Source organism: Oncorhynchus keta, chromosome 18 (genome assembly GCF_023373465.1).
Source record: "Oncorhynchus keta strain PuntledgeMale-10-30-2019 chromosome 18, Oket_V2, whole genome shotgun sequence".
NCBI lineage: Eukaryota > Metazoa > Chordata > Actinopteri > Salmoniformes > Salmonidae > Oncorhynchus > Oncorhynchus keta.
The window spans coordinates 19,385,054-19,412,178 of record NC_068438.1 but is presented as its reverse complement, the minus strand read 5'-3'; the positions used below and the strand labels follow the sequence as shown (position 1 = coordinate 19,412,178).

General features: G+C 47.3%; 1 protein-coding gene across 1 annotated transcript in view; it reads left to right on the top strand.

Annotated features, from left to right (window-relative positions):
* The window catches only part of LOC118396859 (protein ABHD15-like), a 54,167-nt gene that overhangs the window by 20,563 nt on the left and 6,479 nt on the right, over positions 1 to 27,125 (top strand). The window contains exon 2 of the mRNA XM_052467567.1: positions 26,728 to 27,080. Coding sequence (XP_052323527.1) covers positions 26,728 to 27,080 — 353 coding nt within the window. The remainder of the gene's footprint in view (positions 1 to 26,727; positions 27,081 to 27,125) is intronic.

Sequence of the window (27,125 nt, the reverse complement as noted above, 5' to 3'; positions counted from 1 at the left end):
CCCCCTACTAGCCTAGTCTGTCAACAATAAGTCACTACCTTGACTGCCAGCACCCCCTACTAGCCTAGTCTGTCAACAATAAGTCACTACCTTGACTGCCAGCACCCCCTACTAGCCTAGTCTGTCAACAATAAGTCACTACCTTGACTGCCAGCACCCCCAACTAGCCTAGTCTGTCAACAATAAGTCACTACCTTGACTCCCTAGTCTGTCAACAATAAGTCCTACCTTGACTAGCCTAGTCTGTCAACAATAAGTCACTACCTTGACTGCCAGCACCCCTACTAGCCTAGTCTGTCAACAATAAGTCACTACCTTGACTGCCAGCACCCCCTACTAGCCTAGTCTGTCAACAATAAGTCACTACCTTGACTGCCAGCACCCCTACTAGCCTAGTCTGTCAACAATAAGTCACTACCTTGACTGCCAGCACCCCTACTAGCCTAGTCTGTCAACAATAAGTCACTACCTTGACTGCCAGCACCCCTACTAGCCTAGTCTGTCAACAATAAGTCACTACCTTGACTCCCAGCACCCCCTACTAGCCTAGTCTGTCAACAATAAGTCACTACCTTGACTACTAGCCTAGTCTGTCAACAATAAGTCACTACCTTGACTGCCAGCACCCCCTACTAGCCTAGTCTGTCAACAATAAGTCACTACCTTGACTGCCAGCACCCCCTACTATCCTAGTCTGTCAACAATAAGTCCTACCTTGACTGCCAGCACCCCTACTAGCCTAGTCTGTCAACAATAAGTCACTACCTTGACTGCCAGCACCCCCTACTAGCCTAGTCTGTCAACAATAAGTCACTACCTTGACTGCCAGCACCCCCTACTAGCCTAGTCTGTCAACAATAAGTCACTACCTTGACTGCCAGCACCCCTACTAGCCTAGTCTGTCAACAATAAGTCACTACCTTGACTGCCAGCACCCCCTACTAGCCTAGTCAACAATAAGTCACTACCTTGACTGCCAGCACCCCTACTAGCCTAGTCTGTCAACAATAAGTCACTACCTTGACTCCCAGCACCCCCTACTAGCCTAGTCTGTCAACAATAAGTCACTACCTTGACTGCCAGCACCCCTACTAGCCTAGTCTGTCAACAATAAGTCACTACCTTGACTGCCAGCACCCCTACTAGCCTAGTCTGTCAACAATAAGTCACTACCTTGACTGCCAGCACCCCCTACTAGCCTAGTCTGTCAACAATAAGTCACTACCTTGACTGCCAGCACCCCCCTACTAGCCTAGTCTGTCAACAATAAGTCCTACCTTGACTGCCAGCACCCCTACTATCCTAGTCTGTCAACAATAAGTCACTACCTTGACTCCCAGCACCCCCTACTAGCCTAGTCTGTCAACAATAAGTCACTACCTTGACTGCCAGCACCCCTACTAGCCTAGTCTGTCAACAATAAGTCCTACCTTGACTGCCAGCACCCCTACTAAGTCCTAGTCTGTCAACAAATAAGTCACTACCTTGACTGCCAGCAATCTAGTCTGTCAACAATAAGTCACTACCTTGACTCCCAGCACCCCCTACTAGCCTAGTCTGTCAACAATAAGTCACTACCTTGACTGCCAGCACCCTCTACTAGCCTAGTCTGTCAACAATAAGTCCTACCTTGACTGCCAGCACCCCTACTAGCCTAGTCTGTCAACAATAAGTCACTACCTTGACTGCCAGCACCCCTACTAGCCTAGTCTGTCAACAATAAGTCACTACCTTGACTCCCAGCACCCCCTACTAGCCTAGTCTGTCAACAATAAGTCCCTACCTTGACTGCCAGCACCCCTACTAGCCTAGTCTCTGTCAACAATAAGTCACTACCTTGACTGCCAGCACCCCTACTAGCCTAGTCTGTCAACAATAAGTCACTACCTTGACTGCCAGCACCCCCTACTAGCCTAGTCTGTCAACAATAAGTCACTACCTTGACTGCCAGCACCCCCTACTAGCCTAGTCTGTCAACAATAAGTCACCTTGACTCTTGACTAGCCTAGTCTGTCAACAATAAGTCACTACCTTGACTGCCAGCACCCCTACTAGCCTAGTCTGTCAACAATAAGTCCCTACCTTGACTGCCAGCACCCCCTACTAGCCTAGTCTGTCAACAATAAGACCCTACCATGACTGCCAGCACCCCCTACTAGCCTAGTCTGTCAACAATAAGTCACTACCTTGACTGCCAGCACCCCTACTATCCTAGTCTGTCAACAATAAGTCACTACCTTGACTGCCAGCACCCCCTACTATCCTAGTATGTCAACAATAAGACCCTACCATGACTGCCAGCACCCCTACTAGCCTAGTCTGTCAACAATAAGTCCCTACCTTGACTGCCAGCACCCCTACTAGCCTAGTCTGTCAACAATAAGTCACTACCTTGACTGCCAGCACCCCCTCCTAGTATCTGTCAACAATAAGACCCTACCATGACTGCCAGCACCCCCTACTAGCCTAGTCTGTCAACAATAAGTCACTACCTTGACTGCCAGCACCCCCTACTATCCTAGTCTGTCAACAATAAGTCGCTACCTTGACTGCCAGCATCCCCTACTATCTAGTCTGTCAACAATAAGTCACTACCTTGACTGCCAGCACCCTCTACTAACCTAGTCTGTCAACAATAAGTCACTACCTTGACTCCCAGCACCCCCTACTATCCTAGTCTGTCAACAATAATTCACTACCTTGACTGCCAGCACCCCCTACTAGCCTAGTCTGTCAACAATAAGTCACTACCTTGACTGCCAGCACCCCCTACTAGCCTAGTCTGTCAACAATAAGTCCCTACCTTGACTCCCAGCACCCCCTACTAACCTAGTCTGTCAACAATAAGTCACTACCTTGACTCCCAGCACCCCCTACTAGCCTAGTCTGTCAACAATAAGTCACTACCTTGACTGCCAGCACCCCCTACTAGCCTAGTCTGTCAACAATAAGTCACTACCTTGACTCCCAGCACCCCCTACTAACCTAGTCTGTCAACAATAAGTCACTACCTTGACTGCCAGCACCCCTACTAGCCTAGTCTGTCAACAATAAGTCACTACCTTGACTCCCAGCACCCTCTACTAGCCTAGTCTGTCAACAATAAGTCACTACCTTGACTCCAGCACCCCTACTAGCCTAGTCTGTCAACAATAAGTCACTACCTTGACTGCCAGCACCCCTACTAGCCTAGTCTGTCAACAATAAGTCCCTACCTTGACTGCCAGCACCCCCTACTAGCCTAGTCTGTCAACAATAAGTCACTACCTTGACTGCCAGCACCCCCTACTAGCCTAGTCTGTCAACAATAAGTCAATACCGTGACTCCCAGCACCCCCTACTAGCCTAGTCTGTCAACAATAAGTCAATACCGTGACTCCCAGCACCCCCTACTAGCCTAGTCTGTCAACAATAAGTCAATACCGTGACTCCCAGCACCCCCTACTAGCCTAGTCTGTCAACAATAAGTCAATACCGTGACTCCCAGCACCCCCTACTAGCCTAGTCTGTCAACAATAAGTCACTACCTTGACTGCCAGCACCCCCTACTAGCCTAGTCTGTCAACAATAAGTCACTACCTTGACTGCCAGCACCCCCTACTAGCCTAGTCTGTCAACAATAAGTCACTACCTTGACTGCCAGCACCCCTACTAGCCTAGTCTGTCAACAATAAGTCACTACCTTGACTGCCAGCACCCCCTACTAGCCTAGTCTGTCAACAATAAGTCACTACTACCATTGACTGCCAGCACCCCTACTAGCCTAGTCTGTCAACAATAAGTCACTACCTTGACTCCCAGCACCCCTACTAGCCTAGTCTGTCAACAATAAGTCACTACCTTGACTGCCAGCACCCCCTACTATCCTAGTCTGTCAACAGCACCTTGACTGCCAGCACCCCTACTAGCCTAGTCTGTCAACAATAAGTCACTACCTTGACTGCCAGCACCCCCTACTAGCCTAGTCTGTCAACAATAAGTCCCTACCTTGACTGCCAGCACCCCCTACTAGCCTAGTCTGTCAACAATAAGTCACTACCTTGACTGCCAGCACCCCTACTAGCCTAGTCTGTCAACAATAAGTCACTACCTTGACTGCCAGCACCCCTACTAGCCTAGTCTGTCAACAATAAGTCACTACCTTGACTGCCAGCACCCCCCTACTAGCCTAGTCTGTCAACAATAAGTCACTACCTTGACTCCCAGCACCCCTACTAGTCCAACAATAGTCTGTCAACAATAAGTCACTACCTTGACTGCCAGCACCCCTACTAGCCTAGTCTGTCAACAATAAGTCACTACCTTGACTGCCAGCACCCCTACTAGCCTAGTCTGTCAACAATAAGTCACTACCTTGACTGCCAGCACCCCCTACTAGCCTAGTCTGTCAACAATAAGTCACTACCTTGACTGCCAGCACCCCCTACTAGCCTAGTCTGTCAACAATAAGTCCCTACCTTGACTGCCAGCACCCTCTACTAGCCTAGTCTGTCAACAATAAGTCCCTACCTTGACTCCAGCAGCACCCTACTACTAACCTAGTCTGTCAACAATAAGTCACTACCTTGACTCCCAGCACCCCCTACTAGCCTAGTCTGTCAACAATAAGTCACTACCTTGACTGCCAGCACCCCCTACTAGCCCAGTCTGTCAACTATAAGTCACTACCTTGACTGCCAGCACCCCTACTAGCCTAGTCTGTCAACAATAAGTCACTACCTTGACTGCCAGCACCCCCTACTATCCTAGTCTGTCAACAATAAGTCACTACCTTGACTGCCAGCACCCCCTACTATCTTGTCTGTCAACAATAAGTCACTACCTTGACTCCCAGCACCCCTACTAGCCTAGTCTGTCAACAATAAGTCACTACCTTGACTGCCAGCACCCCTACTAGCCTAGTCTGTCAACAATAAGTCCCTACCTTGACTGCCAGCACCCCCTACTATCCTAGTCTGTCAACAATAAGTCGCTACCTTGACTGCCAGCACCCCCTACTATCTAGTCTGTCAACAATAAGTCACTACCTTGACTCCCAGCACCCCTACTAGTCTAGTCTGTCAACAATAAGTCACTACCTTGACTGCCAGCACCCTCTACTAGCCTAGTCTGTCAACAATAAGTCCCTACCTTGACTGCCAGCACCCCTACTAGCCTAGTCTGTCAACAATAAGTCACTACCTTGACTGCCAGCACCCCCTACTATCCTAGTCTAGTCAACAATAAGTCACTACCTTGACTGCCAGCACCCCTACTAGCCTAGTCTGTCAACAATAAGTCCCTACCTTGACTCCCAGCACCCTCTACTAGCCTAGTCTGTCAACAATAAGTCACTACCTTGACTGCCAGCACCCCTACTAGCCTAGTCTGTCAACAATAAGTCACTACCTTGACTGCCAGCACCCCCTACTAGCCTAGTCTGTCAACAATAAGTCACTACCTTGACTGCCAGCACTGCCTAGCTGTCACCCCTACTAGCCTAGTCTGTCAACAATAAGTCACTACCTTGACTGCCAGCACCCCCTACTAGCCTAGTCTGTCAACAATAAGTCACTACCTTGACTCCAGCACCCCCTACTAGCCTAGTCTGTCAACAATAAGTCACTACCTTGACTGCCAGCACCCCCTACTAGCCTAGTCTGTCAACAATAAGTCACTACCTTGACTGCCAGCACCCCTACTAGCCTAGTCTGTCAACAATAAGTCACTACACCCCTACTAGCCAGCACCCCTACTATCCTAGTCTGTCAACAATAAGTCACTACCTTGACTCCCAGCACCCTCTACTAGCCCAGTCTGTCAACAATAAGTCACTACCTTGACTGCCAGCACCCCCTACTAGCCTAGTCTGTCAACAATAAGTCCCTACCTTGACTCCCAGCACCCTCTACTAACCTAGTCTGTCAACAATAAGTCCCTACCATGACTGCCAGCACCCCCTACTATCCTAGTCTGTCAACAATAAGTCACTACCTTGACTCCCAGCACCCCTACTAACCTAGTCTGTCAACAATAAGTCACTACCATGACTGCCAGCACCCCCTACTAGCCTAGTCTGTCAACAATAAGTCACTACCTTGACTCCCAGCACCCCCTACTAGCCTAGTCTGTCAACAATAAGTCACTACCTTGACTGCCAGCACCCCCTACTATCCTAGTCTGTCAACAATAAGTCGCTACCTTGACTGCCAGCACCCCTACTAGCCTAGTCTGTCAACAATAAGTCACTACCTTGACTGCCAGCACCCCCTACTAGCCAATAAGTCACTAGTCTGTCAACAATAAGTCACTACCTTGACTGCCAGCACCCCTACTAGCCTAGTCTGTCAACAATAAGTCACTACCTTGACTCCCAGCACCCCTACTAGCCTAGTCTGTCAACAATAAGTCACTACCTTGACTGCCAGCACCCCCTACCTAGCCTAGTCTGTCAACAATAAGTCACTACCTTGACTGCCAGCACCCCTACTAGCCTAGTCTGTCAACAATAAGTCACTACCTTGACTGCCAGCACCCCTACTATCCTAGTCTGTCAACAATAAGTCCCTACCTTGACTCCCAGCACCCCTACTAGCCTAGTCTGTCAACAATAAGTCACTACCTTGACTCCAGCACCCCTACTAGCCTAGTCTGTCAACAATAAGTCACTACCTTGACTGCCAGCACCCCTACTAGCCTAGTCTGTCAACAATAAGTCACTACCTTGACTGCCAGCACCCCCTACTATCCTAGTCTGTCAACAATAAGTCGCTACCTTGACTGCCAGCACCCCCTACTAGCCTAGTCTGTCAACAATAAGTCACTACCTTGACTGCCAGCACCCCCTACTAGCCTAGTCTGTCAACAATAAGTCACTACCTTGACTGCCAGTACCCCCAACTAGCCTAGTCTGTCAACAATAAGTCACTACCTTGACTCCCAGCACCCTCTACTAGCCTAGTCTGTCAACAATAAGTCAATACCTTGACCGCCAGCACCCCCTACTAGCCTAGTCTGTCAACAATGGGAGCATTCATAGGCGCTGATTTACTATAAACAGCCTGTCAGCAATCATCAGAAAAAAGGGAATTAGGTTTAAGGTTTAAGTGAATGATTGTAGCCTAGGGAGATGAGAGAGGAAGAGATGGAAGGGGGAGAGGGAGAAATAGGGAGAATGAGAGATGCGAGAGGGAGATTTGGAGAAAGATCAATTCTGTCAGATGTGTCAAATGTGACTTTACTATTTTCTGGGAGATGGAGAACTGAATAAAATCAAATCAAATGTATTTACAAAGCCCTTCTTAAATCAGCTGATATCCCAGCCTAAAACCCCAAACAGCAAGCAATGCAGGTGTAGAAGCACGGTGGCTAGGAAAAACTCCCTCGAAAGGCCAGAACCTAGGAAGAAACCGAGAGAGGAACCAGGCTATGAGGGGTGGCCAGTCCTCTTCTGGCTGTGCCGGGTGGAGATTATAACAGAACATGGCCAAGAAGAAAAGGAATTCAAAATAAAAGTTAAAGTGAATGATTTTTATGTCTGTAGCCTAGGGAGATGGGGAAAGAAAGAGAGCGTGGGATAGGTGGGAGATAGATTAGGATATGGGAAGAAAGATTTAACTGAAAGCGACTTATGTCAGATGTGACTTTCCTTTTTCCTGAGAGACCCAGAGAGCATCAGAGTGAGAGAGGGTGATCGGATGAAAGGAAGAAAGAGAGAGTGAGTAAAGGGCCAATTCTGTTTGAATATTTTTTTATTTTGTCTTAATGGGTCAGCGAGAGAGAGAGAGGTTAAGAAGAGACAGTGAGTTGAGAGCAGGAGAGAGAGAGCGAGAGAGAGGGTGAGAAGTTGAGAGGGAGAGAAGTTGAGAGAGAGAGAGGATAAGAAGAGACAGGGAGAGGAAGAGAGAGAGAGCGACAGAGAGAGAGAGAGAGAAGTTGAGAGAGAGAGAGGATAAGAAGAGCCAGGGGGAGGACGAGAGAGAGAGAGGATGAGAAGAGACATGGAGAGGAAGAGAGAGAGAGGGGATAAGAAGAGACAGGGAGAGGAGAGCGGGAGAGAGAGGGAGGATAAGAAGAGACAGGGAGAGGAGAGTGGGAGAGAGAGGATAAGAAGAGACAGGGAGAGGAAGAGTGAGAGAGGATAAGAAGAGACAGGGAGAGGAAGAGAGAGAGGGGATAAGAAGAGACAGTGAGAGGAAGAGAGAGAGAGAGGATAAGAAGAGACAGGGAGAGGAAGAGTGAGAGAGGATAAGAAGAGACAGGGAGAGGAGAGCGGGAGAGAGAGGGAGGATAAGAAGAGACAGGGAGAGGAAGAGAGAGAGAGAGAGGATAAGAAGAGACAGTGAGAGGAAGAGAGAGAGAGGATAAGAAGAGACAGGGAGAGGAGAGCGGGAGAGAGAGGGAGGATAAGAAGAGACAGGGAGAGGAAGAGAGAGAGAGGGGATAAGAAGAGACAGGGAGAGGCGAGCGGGAGACAGAGGGAGGTTAAGAAGAGACAGAAAGAGGAGAGCGGGAGACAGAGGGAGGATAAGAAGAGACAGGGAGAGAGAGGATAAGAAGAGACAGGGAGAGGAGAGAGAGAGAGAGAGGATAAGAAGAGACAGGGAGAGGAGAGCGGGAGAGAGAGGGATGATAAGAAGAGACAGGGAGAGGAAGAGAGAGAGAGAGGATAAGAAGAGCCAGGGGGAGGACGAGAGAGAGAGAGGATGAGAAGAGACATGGAGAGGAAGAGAGAGAGAGGGGATAAGAAGAGACAGGGAGAGGAGAGCGGGAGAGAGAGAGAGAGAGAGAGAGAGAGAGAGAGAGAGAGAGAGAGAGAGAGAGGATAAGAAGAGACAGGGAGAGGAGAGCGGGAGAGAGAGGGAGGATAAGAAGAGACAGGGAGAGGAAGAGAGAGAGAGGGGATAAGAAGAGACAGGGAGAGGCGAGCGGGAGACAGAGGCAGGATATGAAGAGATGGAGTGAGAGGAAGAGAGAGAGAGAGAGAGAGAGAATAAGAAGAGACAGGGAGAGGAGAGCAGGAGAGAGAGAGAGAATATAAGAAGAGACAGTGACAGGAGAGCGGGAGAGAGAGGGAGGATAAGAAGAGACAGGAAGAGGGAGAGAGGATAAGAAGAGACAGGGAGAGGAAGAGAGAGAGAGAGAGGATAAGAAGAGACAGGGAGAGGAAGAGAGAGAGGATAAGAAGAGACAGGGAGAGGAAGAGAGAGAGAGAGAGGATAAGAAGAGACAGTGAGAGGAAGAGAGAGAGAGAGGATAAGAAGAGACAGGGAGAGGAAGAGAGAGAGAGGGGATAAGAAGAGACAGGGAGAGGCGAGCGGGAGACAGAGGGAGGTTAAGAAGAGACAGAGAGAGGAGAGCGGGAGACAGAGGGAGGATAAGAAGAGACATGGAGAGAGAGGATAAGAAGAGACAGGAGGGAAGAGAGAGAGAGAGAGAGAAGAAGAGACAGGAGAGGAGAGCGGGAGAGAGAGGGAGGATAAGAAGAGACAGGAGAGGAAGAGAGAGGGGATAAGAGACAGGGAGAGGAAGAGAGAGAGGATAAGAAGAGACAGTGAGAGGAGAGCGGGAGAGAGAGAGAGAAGAGATGAGAGAGAGAGGAAGAGAGAGAGAGAGAGGATAAGAAGAGACAGGGAGAGGAGAGTGGGAGAGGGAGGATAAGAAGAGACAGGGAGAGGAAGAGAGAGAGAGGGGATAAGAAGAGACAGGGAGAGGCGGGGGAGACAGAGGCAGGATATGAAGAGATGGAGTGAGAGAGGAAGAGAGAGAGAGAGGAATAAGAAGAGACAGGGAGAGGAGAGCAGGAGAGAGAGAGAGAATGTAAGAAGAGACAGTGACAGGAGAGGGGGAGAGAGGGAGGGATAAGAAGAGACAGGAAGAGGGAGAGAGGATAAGAAGAGACAGGGAGAGGAAGAGAGAGAGAGAGGATAAGAAGAGACAGGGAGGAAGAGAGAGAGAGAGGGAGGATAAGAAGAGACAGGGAGAGGAAGAGAGAGAGAGAGGGATAAGAAGAGACAGGAGAGGAAGAGAGAGAGAGAGGATAAGAAGAGACAGGGAGAGGAAGAGAGAGAGAGGGGATAAGAAGAGACAGGGAGGGCGAGGGGAGACAGAGGGAGGTGAAGAGACAGAGAGAGGAGAGCGGGGAGAGAGGGAGGAGAAGAGACATGGAGAGAGAGGATAAGAAGAGACAGGGAGAGGAAGAGAGAGAGAGAGAGGATAAGAGAGAGAGAGAGGAGCGGGAAGAAGAGACAGGATAGGAAGAGACAGGGAGAGGAAGAGAGGAGGATAAGAAGAGACAGGGAGAGGAGAGAGGAGAGGGATAAGAAGAGGCAGTGAGAGGAAGAGAGAGAGAGAGGATAAGAAGAGACAGGGAGTTGGAGCAGGAGAGAGAGAGAGAGAGGAGAGAGTGAGAGAGAGAGAGAGAGAGAGAGAGGATAAGAGAGAGAAAGAGGGAGAGGATAAGAGAGACAGGGAGAGGAAGCGGAGAGAGAGGGAGGATAAGAAGAGATAGGAGAGGAAGGAGAGAGGGATAAGAGAGAGGGAGGATAAGAAGGGAGGAGACAGGAGAGGAAGAGAGACAGAGAGGATAAGAAGAGACAGGGAGAGGAAGAGAGGGAGAGGAGAGAGAGAGGATAAGAAGAGACAGGGAGAGGAAGAGGGAGAGAGGGGATAAGAAGAGACAGGGAGAGGAAGAGAGAGAGAGGATAAGAAGAGACAGGGAGAGGAAGAGAGAGAGAGGATAAGAAGAGACAGGGAGAGGAAGAGAGAGAGAGAGGGATAAGAAGAGACAGGGAGAGGAAGAGAGAGAGGGGATAAGAAGAGACAGTGAGAGGAAGAGAGAGAGAGAGGATAAGAAGAGACAGGGAGGGGAGAGTGGGAGAGAGAGGGAGGATAAGAAGAGACAGGGAGAGGAAGAGAGAGAGAGAGGGGATAAGTAGAGACAGGGAGAGGCGAGCGGGAGACAGAGGGAGGTTAAGAAGAGATGGAGTGAGAGGAAGAGAAGAGAGAGAGAGAGAATAAGAAGAGACAGGGAGAGGAGAGCAGGAGAGAGAGAGAATGTAAGAAGAGACAGTGACAGGAGAGGAGAGAGAGGGAGGATAAGAAGAGACAGGAAGAGGGAGGAGAGGATAAGAAGAGACAGGGAGAGGAAGAGAGAGAGAGAGGATAAGAAGAGACAGTGAGAGGAAGAGAGAGAGAGAGGATAAGAAGAGACAGGGAGAGGAAGGAGAGAGAGAGGATAAGTGAGAGGAGAGACAGGAGAGGATAGAGAGACAGAGAGGAAGACAAGAGAGACAGGGGACAGAGAAGAGGACAGAGGCGAGGCGGGAGACAGAGGAGGATAAGAAGAGACAGGAGAGAGGGAAGAAGAGAGAGGATAAGAAGAGACAGGGAGAGGAAGAGAGAGAGGATAAGAAGAGACAGGGAGGCGGAGGGGAGACAGAGGGGGATAAGAAGAGACAGGGAGAGGCGGGAGACAGAGGGAGATAAAAGAGACATGGATAAGATAAGAGATATAGGGAGAGGAAGATATTAGATAGAGAATAAGAAGAGACAGGGAGAGGAGAGCGGGAGAGAGAGGGAGGATAAGAAGAGACAGGAAGGAAGGAGAGAGGATAAGAAGAGACAGGGAGAGGAAGAGACAGGGAGAGATAAGAAGAGACAGGAGAGGAAGAGAGAGAGAGAGATAAGAAGAGACAGGGAGAGAGAGAGAGAGAGAATAAGAAGAGACAGGAAGAGGAGAGAGAGATAAGAGAGACAGGAGAGAGGAAGAGAGAGAGAGAGGATAAGAAGAGACAGGGAGAGGGAGAGTGGGAGGAGGGAGGATAAGAAGAGACAGGGAGAGGAAGAGAGAGAGAGGGGATAAGAAGAGACAGGAGGAGGGAGAGAGAGGATGAGAGAGGAGAGAGAGGAAGAGAGAGAGAGAGAGAGGATAAGAAGAGACAGGGAGAGGGAGAGCGGGAGAGAGAGGGAGGTAAGAAGAGACAGGGAGAGGGGAGAGAGAGGGAGGATAAGAAGAGACAGGGAGAGGAAGAGAGAGAGGATAAGAAGAGACAGTGAGAGGAAGAGAGAGAGAGAGGGAGGATAAGAAGAGACAGGGAGAGGAAGAGAGAGAGAGAGGATAAGAGAGACAGAGAGAGGAAGAGAGAGAGGATAAGAGAAGAGACAGGGAGAGAGAGAGAGAGAGAGGATAAGAAGAGACAGGGAGAGGAAGAGAGAGAGAGGGAGGATAAGAGAGACAGGGAGAGGAAGAGAGAGGGATAAGAAGAGACAGGGAGGAGGAGAGAAGAGACTGGGAGAGGAGAGAGAGAGAGAGGATAAGAAGAGACAGGGAGAGGAGAGGGAGAGAGAGGGATGGATAAGAAGAGACAGGGAGAGGAAGAGAGAGAGAGGAGGATAAGAAGAGACAGGGAGAGGAAGAGAGAGAGAGAGGATAAGAAGAGACATGGAGAGGAAGAGAGAGAGAGGATAAGAAGAGACAGGGAGAGGAGAGAGAGAGGGAGAGAGAAGAGAGAGAGAGAGAGAGGATAAGAAGAGACAGGGAGAGGAAGAGAGAGAGAGAGGAGAGGAGAGAGAGAGGCAGGATAAGAAGAGACAGGGAGAGGAGAGCGGGAGAGAGGGAGGATAAGAAGAGACAGGGAGAGGAAGAGAGAGAGAGGGGATAAGAAGAGACAGGGAGAGGCGAGCGGGAGACAGAGGCAGGATATGAAGAGATGGAGTGAGAGGAAGAGAGAGAGAGAGAGAGAATAAGAAGAGACAGGGAGAGGAGAGCAGGAGAGAGAGAGAGAATATAAGAAGAGACAGTGACAGGAGAGCGGGAGAGAGAGGGAGGATAAGAAGAGACAGGAAGAGGGAGAGAGGATAAGAAGAGACAGGGAGAGGAAGAGAGAGAGAGAGAGAGGATAAGAAGAGACAGTGAGAGGAAGAGAGAGAGAGAGGATAAGAAGAGACAGGGAGAGGAAGAGAGAGAGAGAGGATAAGAAGAGACAGTGAGAGGAAGAGAGAGAGAGAGGATAAGAAGAGACAGGGAGAGGAAGAGAGAGAGAGGGATAAGTAGAGACAGGGAGAGGCGAGCGGGAGACAGAGGGAGGTTAAGAAGAGATAGAGAGAGGAGAGCGGGAGACAGAGGGAGGATAAGAAGAGACAGGGAGAGAGAGGATAAGAAGAGACAGGGAGAGGAAGAGAGAGAGAGAGGATAAGAAGAGACAGGGAGAGGAGAGCGGGAGAGAGAGGGGGGATAAGAAGAGACAGGGAGAGGAAGAGAGAGAGAGGATAAGAAGAGACAGGGAGAGGAAGAGAGAGAGAATAAGAAGAGACAGTGAGAGGAAGAGAGAGAGAGAGGATAAGAAGAGACAGGGAGAGGAAGAGAGAGAGAGAGAGAGAAGAGAGAGAGAGAGAGAGAGAGAGAGAGAGAGAGAGAGAGAGAGAGGAGAGAGAGAAGAGAGAGAGAGAGAGAGAGGGATAAGAAGAGACAGGGAGAGGAGAGCGGGAGAGAGAGGGAGGATAAGAAGAGACAGGAGAGGAAGAGAGAGGGGATAAGAAGAGACAGGGAGAGGAAGAGAGAGACAGGAGAGAAGAGATAGAGAGGAGAGAGACAGGGAGAGGAGGAGAGAGAGAGAGAGAGGGATAAGAGAGAAGAGGAGAGGGAGGGAGAGAGAAGAGAGAGAGGGAGAGGAAGAGAGAGAGAGAGGAGAGAAGAGACAGGGAGAAGAGAGAGAGAGAGAGAGAGAGAGAGGAGAGCGGGAGGAGAGAGGATAAGAAGAGACAGGTAGAGGAAGAGAGAGAGAGGGGATATGAAGAGACAGGGAGGGGAGAGCGGGAGAGAGAGGGAGGATAAGAAGAGACGGGGAGAGGAAGAGAGAGAGAGAGGATAAGAAGAGACAGGGAGAGGAAGAGAGAGAGAGAGGGAGGATAAGAGGAGAGACAGTGAGAGGAAGAGGGAGAGAGAGAGAGAGGATAAGAAGAGACAGGGAGAGGAGAGCGGGAGAGAGAGAGGGAGGATAAGAAGAGACAGGGAGAGGAAGAGAGAGAGAGGATAAGAAGAGACAGGGAGAGGAAGCGACAGAGAGAGAGGGGAGGATAAGAGAGAGACAAGGAGAGAGGAGAGAGAGAGAGAGAGGATAAGAAGAGACAGGTAGAGGAGAGAGAGAGATAGAGAGAGAGGAGAGGAGAGAGGGAGGAAGAGAGGGGAGAGAAAGAGAGAGAGAGAGAGAGGAGAGAGAGAGAGAGAGAGAGAGAGAGAGAGAGAGAGAGAGAGGATAAGAACAGACAGGGAGAGGAAGGGAGAGAGAGGATAAGAACAGACAGGGAGAGGAAGAGAGAGAGAGGATAAGAAGAGGCAGAGAGAGGATAATAAGTGACAGGGAGAATAGAGATGTGGACGAAAGGATGATGTTACAACATGTGTCCCAAATGGCACCCTATTCCATATGTAGTGCACTATATAGGGAATATGGTGTCATTTGGGACACCTCCATAGTCTTGCTGGCCTGGCTATACAGTATGAAAAGTATGTAAGTTGTGCGTGGTTGATTTGTTACAGGACAGTTATAGGTTTTAAAGCCCTCTCCCTCCCAAACGGCCCAGCTAGTCTGAGATCTTTCAGAGTTCCTTCTGACTAGGGCTTCATTTAATTCCAATACAGTTTTCCACTCCCATGAACTCCCCAATGCAGATGTGACACTCCTGGGTTTGTATAAGCATTGAGCTTCAAATAGTTTTCACCCTATTGCTTCCGCCTATCCAGTCCTGTCAAATCTGTGAAGGAGATTAGGAAGGGACCGAGAGAAGGGAGCGAACAACATTGTGGAGTGAAACGGGTCCCATGACTCCTGTATGCTCTCTTTAAGGTCAGACGTAGAGCCAAAGGTGAGCTCACGTCTGAGTGTGGATTTTACAGCCTGGTGTCCAGACACAGGACACCATACTGTTTACTACACATTTATTAATTAGTCAAGCCAGTGAGTAAGACTAAACTATGGTAATTCGGAGCTAGACAAATGCCTGGTTCATAAAACACACATTCTGTGCGTTGTTCAAAATGAACCCAGTCTTTCAACATGGCAGAAGCCCTAGTTCTGTATTAGCTCACGCATTGTTGCACTGATGAGTAAGTTGCTATAAGCATTTCATCAAAATAGGAATGCTGATGATGAACTTGACAGTGATACCCCTCCAGTATGATGTGACTGTGATACCCCTCCAGTATGATGTGACTGTGATACCCCTCCAGTATGATGTGACTGTGATACCCCTCCAGTATGATGTGACTGTGATACCCTCCAGTATGATGAACTTGACTGTGATACCCCTCCAGTATGATGACTTGACTGTGATACCCCTCCAGTATGATGACTTGACTGTGATACCTCTCCAGCATGATGACTTGACTATGATACCCCTCCAGTATGATGACTTGACTGTGATACCCCTCCAGCATGATGACCTGACTGCGATACACCTCCAGTATGATGAATTGACTGTGATACCGCTACAGTATGATGAACTTGACTGTGACACCCCTCCAGTATGATGTGACTGTGATACCCCTCCAGTATGATGTGACTGTGATACCCCTCCAGTATGATGTGACTGTGATACCCTCCAGTATGATGAACTTGACTGTGATACCCCTCCAGTATGATGACTTGACTGTGATACCTCTCCAGCATGATGACTTGACTATGATACCCCTCCAGTATGATGACCTGACTGCGATACACCTCCAGTATGATGAATTGACTGTGATACTGCTATAGTATGATGAACTTGACTGTGATACCCTTCCAGTATGATGACTTGACTGTGATACCCCTCCAGTATGATGACTTGACTGTGATCCCCCTCCAGCATGATGACTTGACTGTGATACCCCTCCAGTATGATGACTTGACTGTGATACCCCTCCAGTATGATAACTTGACTCCGATACCCCTCCAGTATGATGTGACTGTGATACCCTCCAGTAATGATGACTTGACTGTGATACCCCTCCAGCATGATGACTTGACTGTGATACCCCTCCAGTATGATGACTTGACTGTGATACCCCTCCAGCATGATGACTTGACTATGATACCCTTCCAGTGTGATGACTTGACTGTGATACCCTCCAGTATGATGACCTGACTGTGATACCCCTCCAGTATGATGACTTGACTGTGATACCTCCAGTGATGACGAACCCTCCAGTATGACTGACTGTGATACCCCTCCAGTATGATGACTTGACTGTGATACCCCTCCAGTATGATGACTTGACTGTGATACCCTCCAGTATGATGACTGACTGATACCCCTCCAGTATGATGACTTGACTGTGAAACCCCTCCAGTATGATGACTTGACTGTGATACCCCTCCAGTATGATGACTAGACTGTGATACCCTCCAGTATGATGACTTGACTGTGATACCCCTCCAGTATGATGACTTGACTGTGATACCTGCCAGTATGATGACTTGACTGTGATACCCCTCCAGTATGATGACTTGACTGTGATACCCCTCCAGTATGATGACTTGACTGTGATACCCCTCCAGTATGATGACTTGACTGTGATACCCCTCCAGTATGATGACTTGACTGTGATACCCCTCCAGTATGATGACTTGACTGTGATACCCCTCCAGTATGATGACTTGACTGTGATACCCCTCCAGTATGATGACTTGACTGTGATACCCTCCAGTATGATGACTTGACTGTGATACCCCTCCAGTATGATGACTTGACTGTGATACCCCTCCAGTATGATGACTTGACTTTGATACCCCTCCAGTATAATGACTTGACTGTGATACCCTCCATTATGCTGTGACTGTGATACCCCCTCCAGTATGATGTGACTGTGATACCCCCTCCAGTATGATGACCTGACTGTGAAACCCTCCAGTATGATGTGACTGTGATACCCCTCCAGTATGATGTGACTGTGAAACCCTCCAGTATGATGTGACTGTGATACCCCTCCAGTATGATGTGACTGTGATACCCCTCCAGTATGATGACTTGATTGTGATATCCCTCCAGTATGATGACTTGACTGTGATATCCCTCCAGTATGATGACTTGACTGTGATACCCCTCCAGTATGATTACTTGACTGTGATACCCCTTCAGTATGATGACTTGACTGTGATACCCCTCCAGTATGATGACTTGACTGTGATACCCTCCAGTATGATGACTTGACTGTGATACCCCTCCAGTATGATGACTTGACTGTGATACCTCCAGTGATGACCTGTATGATGACTTGACTGTGATACCTGTGATACCTCCAGTATGATGACTTGACTGTGATACCCTCCAGTATGATGACTTGACTGTGATACCCCTCCAGTATGATGACTTGACTGTGATATCCCTCCAGTATGATGACTTGACTGTGATACCCCTCCAGTATGATGACTTGACTGTGATACCCTCCAGTATGATGACTTGACTGTGATACCCCTCCAGTATGATGACTTGACTGTGATACCCTCCAGTATGATGACTTGACTGTGATACCATCCAGTATGATGACTGACTGTGATACTTGACTGTGATACCCTCCAGTATGATGACTTGACTGTGATACCCCTCCAGTATGATGACTTGACTGTGATACCCCCCTCCAGTATGATGACTTGACTGTGATGCCTGCCAGTATGATGACTTGACTGTGATACCCCTCCAGTATGATGACTTGACTGTGATACCCCTCCAGTATGATGACTTGACTGTGATACCCCTCCAGTATGATGACTTGACTGTGATACCCTCCAGTATGATGACTTGACTGTGATACCCCCCAGTATGATGACTTGACTGTGATACCCCTCCAGTATGATGACTTGACTGTGATACCCCTCCAGTATGATGACTTGACTGTGATACCCCTCCAGTATGATGACTTGACTGTGATGCCCCTCTAGTATGATGACTTGACTGTGATGCCTGCCAGTATGATGACTTGACTGTGATATCCCTCCAGTATGATGAACTTGACTGTGATACCCCTCCAGTATGATGACTTGACTGTGATACCCCTCCAGTATGATGACTTGACTGTGATACCCCTCCAGTATGATGACTTGACTGTGATACCCTTCCAGTATGATGACTTGACTGTGATACCCTCCAGTATGATGACTTGACTGTGATACCCTCCAGTATGATGACTGTGATACCCCTCCAGTATGATGACTTGACTGTGATACCCTCCAGTATGATGACTTGACTGTGATACCCCTCCAGTATGATGACTTGACTGTGATACCCCTCCAGTATGATGACTTGACTGTGATACCCTCCAGTATGATGACTTGACTGTGATACCCCTCCAGTATGATGACTTGACTGTGATACCCCTCCAGTATGATGACTTGACTGTGATACCCTCCAGTATGATGACTTTGACTGCCTGCCAGTATGATGACTTGACCCTCCATCCCTCCAGTATGATGAACTTGACTGTGATACCCCTCCAGTATGATGACTTGACTGTGATACCCCTCCAGTATGATGACTTGACTGTGATACCCTCCAGTATGATGACTTGACTGTGATACCTTGATGACTGTGATACCCTCCAGTATGATGACTTGACTGTGATACCCCTCCAGTATGATGTGACTGTGATACCACCTCCAGTATGATGACCTGACTGTGATACCCCTCCAGTATGATGACTTGACTGTGATACCCCTCCAGTATGATGACTTGACTGTGATACCCCTCAAGTATGATGACTTGACTGTGATACCTCTCCAGTATGATGACTTGACTGTGATACCCCTCCAGTATGATGACTTGACTGTGATACGCCTCTAGTATGATGACTTGACTGTGATGCCTGCCAGTATGATGACTTGACTGTGATATCCCTCCAGTATGATGAACTTGACTGTGATACCCTCCAGTATGATGTGACTGGTGATACCCCCTCCAGTATGATGACCTGACTGTGATACCCCTCCAGTATGATGAACTTGACTGTGATACCCCTCCAGTATGATGACTTGACTATGATACCCCTCCAGTATGATGACTTGACTGTGATACCTCTCCAGTATGATGACTTGACTGTGATACCCCTCCAGTATGATGACTTGACTGTGATACGCCTCTAGTATGATGACTTGACTGTGATGCCTGCCAGTATGATGACTTGACTGTGATATCCCTCCAGTATGATGAACTTGACTGTGATACCCCTCCAGTATGATGACTTGACTGTGATACCCCTCCAGTATGATGACTTGACTGTGATACCCCTCCAGTATGATGACTTGACTGTGATACCCTCCAGTATGATGACTTGACTGTGATACCCTCCAGTATGATGTGACTGTGATACCCCCTCCAGTATGATGACCTGACTGTGATACCCCTCCAGTATGATGACTTGACTGTGATACCCCTCCAGTATGATGACTTGACTATGATACCCCTCCAGTATGATGACTTGACTGTGATACCCCTCCAGTATGATGACTTGACTGTGATACCCCTTCAGTATGATGACTTGACTGTGATACCCCTCCAGTATGATGACTTGACTGTGATACCCCTCCAGTATGATGACTTGACTGTGATACCCCTCCAGTATGATGACTTGACTGTGATACCCCTCCAGTATGATGACTTGACTTTGATGCCTGCCAGTATGATGACTTGACTGTGATATCCCTCCAGTATGATGACTTGACTGTGATACCCCTCCAGTATGATGACTTGACTGTGATACCCCTCCAGTATGATGACTTGACTGTGATACCCCTCCAGTATGATGACTTGACTGTGATACCCTTGACTGTGATACAGTATGATGACTTGACTGTGATACCCCTCCAGTATGATGACTTGACTGTGATACCCTCCAGTATGATGACTTGACTGTGATACCCCTCCAGTATGATGACTTGACTGTGATACCCCAGTATGATGACTTGACTCCAGTATGATGACTTGACTGTGATACCCCTCCAGTATGATGACTTGACTGTGATGCCCCTCTAGTATGATGACTTGACTGTGATGCCTGCCAGTATGATGACTTGACTGTGATATCCCTCCAGTATGATGAACTTGACTGTGATACCCCTCCAGTATGATGACTTGACTGTGATACCCCTCCAGTATGATGACTTGACTGTGATACCCCTCCAGTATGATGACTTGACTGTGATACCCTTCCAGTATGATGACTTGACTGTGATACCCTCCAGTATGATGACTTGACTGTGATACCCTCCAGTATGATGACCTGACTGTGATACCCCCTCCAGTATGATGACCTGACTGTGATACCCCTCCAGTATGATGACTTGACTGTGATACCCCTCCAGTATGATGACTTGACTCTGATACCCCTTCAGTATGATGACTTGACTGTGATACCCCTCCAGTATGATGACTTGACTGTGATACCCCTCCAGTATGATGACTTGACTGTGATACCCCTCCAGTATGATGACTTGACTGTGATACCCCTCCAGTATGATGACTTGACTTTGATGCCTGCCAGTATGATGACTTGACTGTGATATCCCTCCAGTATGATGAACTTGACTGTGATACCCCTCCAGTATGATGACTTGACTGTGATACCCCTCCAGTATGATGACTTGACTGTGATACCCCTCCAGTATGATGACTTGACTGTGATACCCTTCCAGTATGATGACTTGACTGTGATACCCTCCAGTATGATGACTTGACTGTGATACCCTCCAGTATGATGTGACTGTGATACCCCTCCAGTATGATGACTTGACTGTGATACCCCTCCAGTATGATGACTTGACTGTGATACCCTCCAGTATGATGACTTGACTGTGATACCCTCCAGTATGATGACTTGACCTCCAGTATGATACCCCTCCAGTATGATGACTTGACTGTGATACCCCTCCAGTATGATGACTTGACTGTGATACCCCTCCAGTATGATGACTTGACTGTGATACCCCTCCAGTATGATGACTTGACTGTGATACCCCTCCAGTATGATGACTTGACTGTGATACCTTGACCAGTATGATGACTTGACTGTGATACCCCTCCAGTATGATGAACTTGACTGTGATATCCCTCCAGTATGATGAACTTGACTGTGATACCCCTCCAGTATGATGACTTGACTGTGATACCCCTCCAGTATGATGACTTGACTGTGATACCCCTCCAGTATGATGACTTGACTGTGATACCCTTCCAGTATGATGACTTGACTGTGATACCCCTCCAGTATGATGACTTGACTGTGATACCCTTCCAGTATGATGACTTGACTGTGATACCCCTCCAGTATGATGACTTGACTGTGATACCCCTCCAGTATGATGACTTGACTGTGATACCCCTCCAGTATGATGACTTGACTGTGATGCCCCTCTAGTATGATGACTTGACTGTGATGCCTGCCAGTATGATGACTTGACTGTGATATCCCTCCAGTATGATGAATACCCCTCCAGTACTGTGATACCCCTCCAGTATGATGACTTGACTGTGATACCCCTCCAGTATGATGACTTGACTGTGATACCCCTCCAGTATGATGACTTGACTGTGATACCCTTCCAGTATGATGACTTGACTGTGATACCCTCCAGTATGATGATACCCTCCAGTGACTGTGATACCCTCCAGTATGATGACTTGACTGTGATACCCCTCCAGTATGATGACTTGACTGTGATACCCCTCCAGTATGATGACTTGACTGTGATACCCCTCCAGTATGATGACTTGACTGTGATACCCCTCAGTATGATGACTTGACTGTGATACCCTCCAGTATGATGACTTGACTGTGATACCCCTCCAGTATGATGACTTGACTGTGATACCCCTCCAGTATGATGACTTGACTGTGATACCCCTCCAGTATGATGACTTGACTGTGATGCCTGCCAGTATGATGACTTGACTGTGATATCCCTCCAGTATGATGAACTTGACTGTGATACCCCTCCAGTATGATGACTTGACTGTGATACCCCTCCAGTATGATGACTTGACTGTGATACCCCTCCAGTATGATGACTTGACTGTGATACCCTTCCAGTATGATGACTTGACTGTGATACCCTCCAGTATGATGTGACTGTGATACCCCCTCCAGTATGATGACCTGACTGTGATACCCCTCCATTATGATGACTTGACTGTGATACCCCTCCAGTATGATGACTTGACTGTGATGCCCCCAGTATGATGACTTGACTATGTATGACTTGACTGTGATACCCCTCCAGTATGATGACTTGACTGTGATACCCCTCCAGTATGATGACTTGACTGTGATACCCTCCAGTATGATGACTTGACTGTGATACCCTCCAGTATGATGACTTGACTGTGATACCCTTCCAGTATGATGACTTGACTGTGATACCCTCCAGTATGATGACTTGACTGTGATACCTCCAGTATGATGACTTGACTGTGATACCCCTCCAGTATGATGACTTGACTCTGATACCCCTTCAGTATGATGACTTGACTGTGATACCCCTCCAGTATGATGACTTGACTGTGATACCCCTCCAGTATGATGACTTGACTGTGATACCCCTCCAGTATGATGACTTGACTTTGATGCCTGCCAGTATGATGACTTGACTGTGATATCCCTCCAGTATGATGAACTTGACTGTGATACCCCTCCAGTATGATGACTTGACTGTGATACCCCTCCAGTATGATGACTTGACTGTGATACCCCTCCAGTATGATGACTTGACTGTGATACACTTCCAGTATGATGACTTGACTGTGATACCCCTCCAGTATGATGACTTGACTGTGATACCCCTCCAGTATGATGACTTGACTGTGATACCCTTCCAGTATGATGACTTTGCCTCTGCATTTAACAGTTGTGTTATGATAGTGATGATGTCATTTCTGCGGTTGGTCGAGTCAGAAACAAATCCCTTTGGTCTTGTTCACAGAGCTGTTTTCAGGCTGAATGTTGGACTTTGAATATTTGCGGGAGTTTGTGAGAGTTTGACATAATTAATCTGAAGAATGTGGCAGTGTGTAAATGTGTTATGTGTTGCAGACTCATGTGTGTGTGGCAGGATGTACTGTAGGTGTGTAGGTGTGTGTCTGCAACTGTACAGGCATGAATTTGTGTGTGTGTGGGCGTGTGCATGCTTCCGGGTTTCTCGAGTCTCTGTGACAAGAATTCCTCATTCGCTCGACACTGGCAGCATCGTCGAGAGGGAAAACAAATGGAGGACTGAAGCAAAGTTAACCTGCTTTATACCTCATCATCCTTATGTTGGAAAACAGCTGTACTTCAATGAAATAGTGTAGCCACATTAATACTGCTGTGATCCACTATAGTAGTAGGATGAATTGATTCAGAGGGAGAGAGTTTGAGAGAGAGAGAGAGAGAGATAGGAGAGAGGGAGAGAGGTTGAGAAAGAGAGAGACAGAGAGAGACAGCGAGAGAGATAGAAATAGAGAGAGAGAAAAACAGAGAGAGGGATAGAAACACGGAGGGAGAAAGGTTGAGAGAGCGAGAGAAACAGAGAGAGAGATAGAAATAGAGAGTGGGAGAGAGGTTGAGAGAAAGGAGAGAGGTTGAGAGAGAGATAGAAAGAGAGAGGTTGAGAGAAAGGAGAGAGGTTGAGAGAGAGAGAGAGAGAGAGAGAGAGAGAGAGAGAGAGAGAACTTCTGTGAGTGTAATATTTACTGTTCATTTTTATTGTTTATTTCACTTTTGTATATTATCTACTTCACTTGCTTTGGCAATGTTAACATATGTTTCCCATGCCAATAAAGCCCTTTGAATGGAATTGAATTGAATTGAGAGAGAGAGAGATAGAAACAGAGAGAGGGTGAGAAGTTGAGATAGAAACAGAGAGAGGGAGAGAAGTTGAGAGAGAGAGAGGGAGATTATTTCACTTTATATATTCACTTTATATATTATCTACCTCACTTGCTTTGGCAATGTTAACACATGTTTCCCATGCCAATAAAGCCCTTGAATTGAATTGAATTGAATTGAGAGATAGAAACAGAGAGAGGGAGAGAAGTTGAGATAGAAACAGAGAGAGAGAGAGAGGGAGAGAAGTTGAGAGAGAGAGAGAGAGAGACAGAGAGAGAGAGAGAGAGAGAGAGAGAGAGAGAGAGAGAGAGAGAGAGAGAGAGAGAGAGAGAGGGAGGAGAGAAGTTGAGAGGAGGGGAGGGAGGGAGGGAGGGAGGGAGGAGGGAGGGAGGGAGGGAGGGAGGGAGGGAGGGAGGGAGGGAGGGGAGGGAGGGAGGGAGGGAGGGAGGGAGGGAGGGAGGGAAGTTGAGAGAGACAGAGAGAGGGAGGCAGAGAGAAGTTGAGAGAGAGAAAGAAAGAAAAGCAGAGAATGGATGATATCCAGGTTTAAGAAGAGAGAAAGGGTGATATCCAGGTTTAAGAAGAGAGAAAGGATGATATCCAGGTTTAAGAAGAGAGAAAGGATGATATCCAGGTTTAAGAAGAGAGAAAGGATGATATCCAGGTTTAAGAAGAGAGAAAGGGTGATATCCAGGTTTAAGAAGAGAGAGGATGATATCCAGGTTTATGATATCCAGGTTTAAGAAGAGAGAAAGGATGATATCCAGGTTTAAGAAGAGAGAAAGGATGATATCCAGGTTTAAGAAGAGAGAAAGGATGATATCCAGGTTTAAGAAGAGAGAAAGGATGATATCCAGGTTTAAGAAGAGAGAAAGGATGATATCCAGGTTTAAGAAGAGAGAAAGGATGATATCCAGGTTTAAGAAGAGAGAAAGGATGATATCCAGGTTTAAGAAGAGAGAAGGATGATATCCAGGTTTAAGAAGAGAGAAAGGATGATATCAAGGTTTAAGAAGAGAGAAAGGATGATATCCAGGTTTAAGAAGAGAAAGGATGATATCCAGGAAGAGAGAAAGGATGATATCCAGGTTTAAGAAGAGAGAAAGGATGATATCCAGGTTTAAGAAGAGAGAAAGGATGATATCCAGGTTTAAGAAGAGAGAAAGGATGATATCCAGGTTTAAGAAGAGAGAAAGGATGATATCCAGGTTTAAGAAGAGAGAAAGGATGATATCCAGGTTTAAGAAGAGAGAAAGGATGATATCCAGGTTTAAGAAGAGAAAAGGATGATATCCAGGTTTAAGAAGAGAGAAAGGATGATATCCAGGTTTAAGAAGAAGAAAGGATGATATCCAGGTTTAAGAAGAGAGAAAGGATGATATCCAGGTTTAAGAAGAGAAAGGATGATATCCAGGTTTAAGAAGAGAGAAAGGATGATATCCAGGTTTAAGAAGAGAGAAAGGATGATATCCAGGTTTAAGAAGAGAAAATGATGATATCCAGGTTTAAGAAGAGAGAAAGGATGATATCCAGGTTTAAGAAGAGAGAAAGGATGATATCCAGGTTTAAGAAGAGAGAAAGGATGATATCCAGGTTTAAGAAGAGAGAAAGGATGATATCCAGGTTTAAGAAGAGAGAAAGGATGATATCCAGGTTTAAGAAGAGAGAAAGGATGATATCCAGGTTTAAGAAGAGAGAAAGGATGATATCCAGGTTTAAGAAGAGAGAAAGGATGATATCCAGGTTTAAGAAGAGAGAAAGGATGATATCCAGGTTTAAGAAGAGAGAAAGGATGATATCCAGGTTTAAGAAGAGAGAAAGGATGATATCCAGGTTTAAGAAGAGAGAAAGGATGATATCCAGGTTTAAGAAGAGAGAAAGGATGATATCAGGTTTAAGAAGAGAGAAAGGATGATATCCAGGTTTAAGAAGAGAAATGATGATATCCAGGTTTAAGAGAGAAAGGATGATATCCAGGTTTAAGAAGAGAGAAAGGATGATATCCAGGTTTAAGAAGAGAAAGGATGATATCCAGGTTTAAGAAGAGAGAAAGGATGATATCCAGGTTTAAGAAGAGAGAAAGGATGATATCCAGGTTTAAGAAGAAATGGCACCATATTCCCTTTAAGAGATGATTACAGGTTTAAGAAGAAAGGATGATATCCAGGTTTAAGAAGAGAGAAAGGATGATATCCAGGTTTAAGAAGAGAGAAAGGATGATATCCAGGATTAAGAAGAGAGAAAGGATGATATCCAGGTTTAAGAAGAGAGAAAGGATGATATCCAGGTTTAAGAAGAGAGAAAGGATGATATCCAGGTTTAAGAAGAGAGAAAGGATGATATCCAGGTTTAAGAAGAGTGAAAGGATGATATCCAGGTTTAAGTGCTCTTGCAGGTTTCTCAGCTCTGTAAATGTGCAGTGATCTGTTACACCTCCTCTTGGTCTCGCTAGTCTCTCTAATCATTGTCTTCTTATAGCTCTGTGAAGCTGTTCATTCATACTCTGTGGGTGTGTTGGAAATGGCACCATATTCCCTATAAAGTGCATTACTTTCGATAGGGAATAGGAGGCCATTTCAGATGCAGCCTGTGTTGGTGTTGATACAGTTCATGGTCAGTTGAAACATTCAATGTTGGATTAGATTTATGTAGGGCTTTTCCAAAGACCTATCATATTCTGACCTCACAGTTCATAGTCAGTCATGCATTAATGGATTCATGGATTTAAATAGTGCTTTTACATTGACCAAACACTATGTGAGCTCACACTGACCACTGTGTCCCCATTTGATGATGTCACAGTTCATCCTGTAGTGAGGTGAACCAATGATTGATTGGACCTCACCGCTATGTCACTTCAATTCAATAAAGGTCTACATTGTCATGAATTACATGATGTTCTGTTTCCTGTCCTTCAGCTCTGTGAGGTGGCGTTGTCCCACGGCTACCTCCCTGTGGTGTTTAACCGGCGCAGCCACAACGCCACCCCCCTCAGCACCGTCAAGCTGCAGCAGTTTGGCGACCCAGGGGACCTACGCGAGGCCGTGCGCTACATGCGCTACAGGCAGCCCGTGAGCCGGCTGTACGCGGTGAGCGAGAGCACGGGGTCCGGCCTCCTCCTCTCCTATCTGGGAGAGTGTGGTTCATCCAGCTACGTGACGGCCGCCGCCTGCCTCTCGCCAGTGTTCCGCTGCCAGAGCTGGTTTGAGAAAGGACCCATCTGGCCCCTACACTGGGCTCTGGTGACTTACCAGAAGATATGCCTCAACAGGTGAGGGATGGAGGGATGGAGAGGGAGAGGAGAGGGATGGAGAGG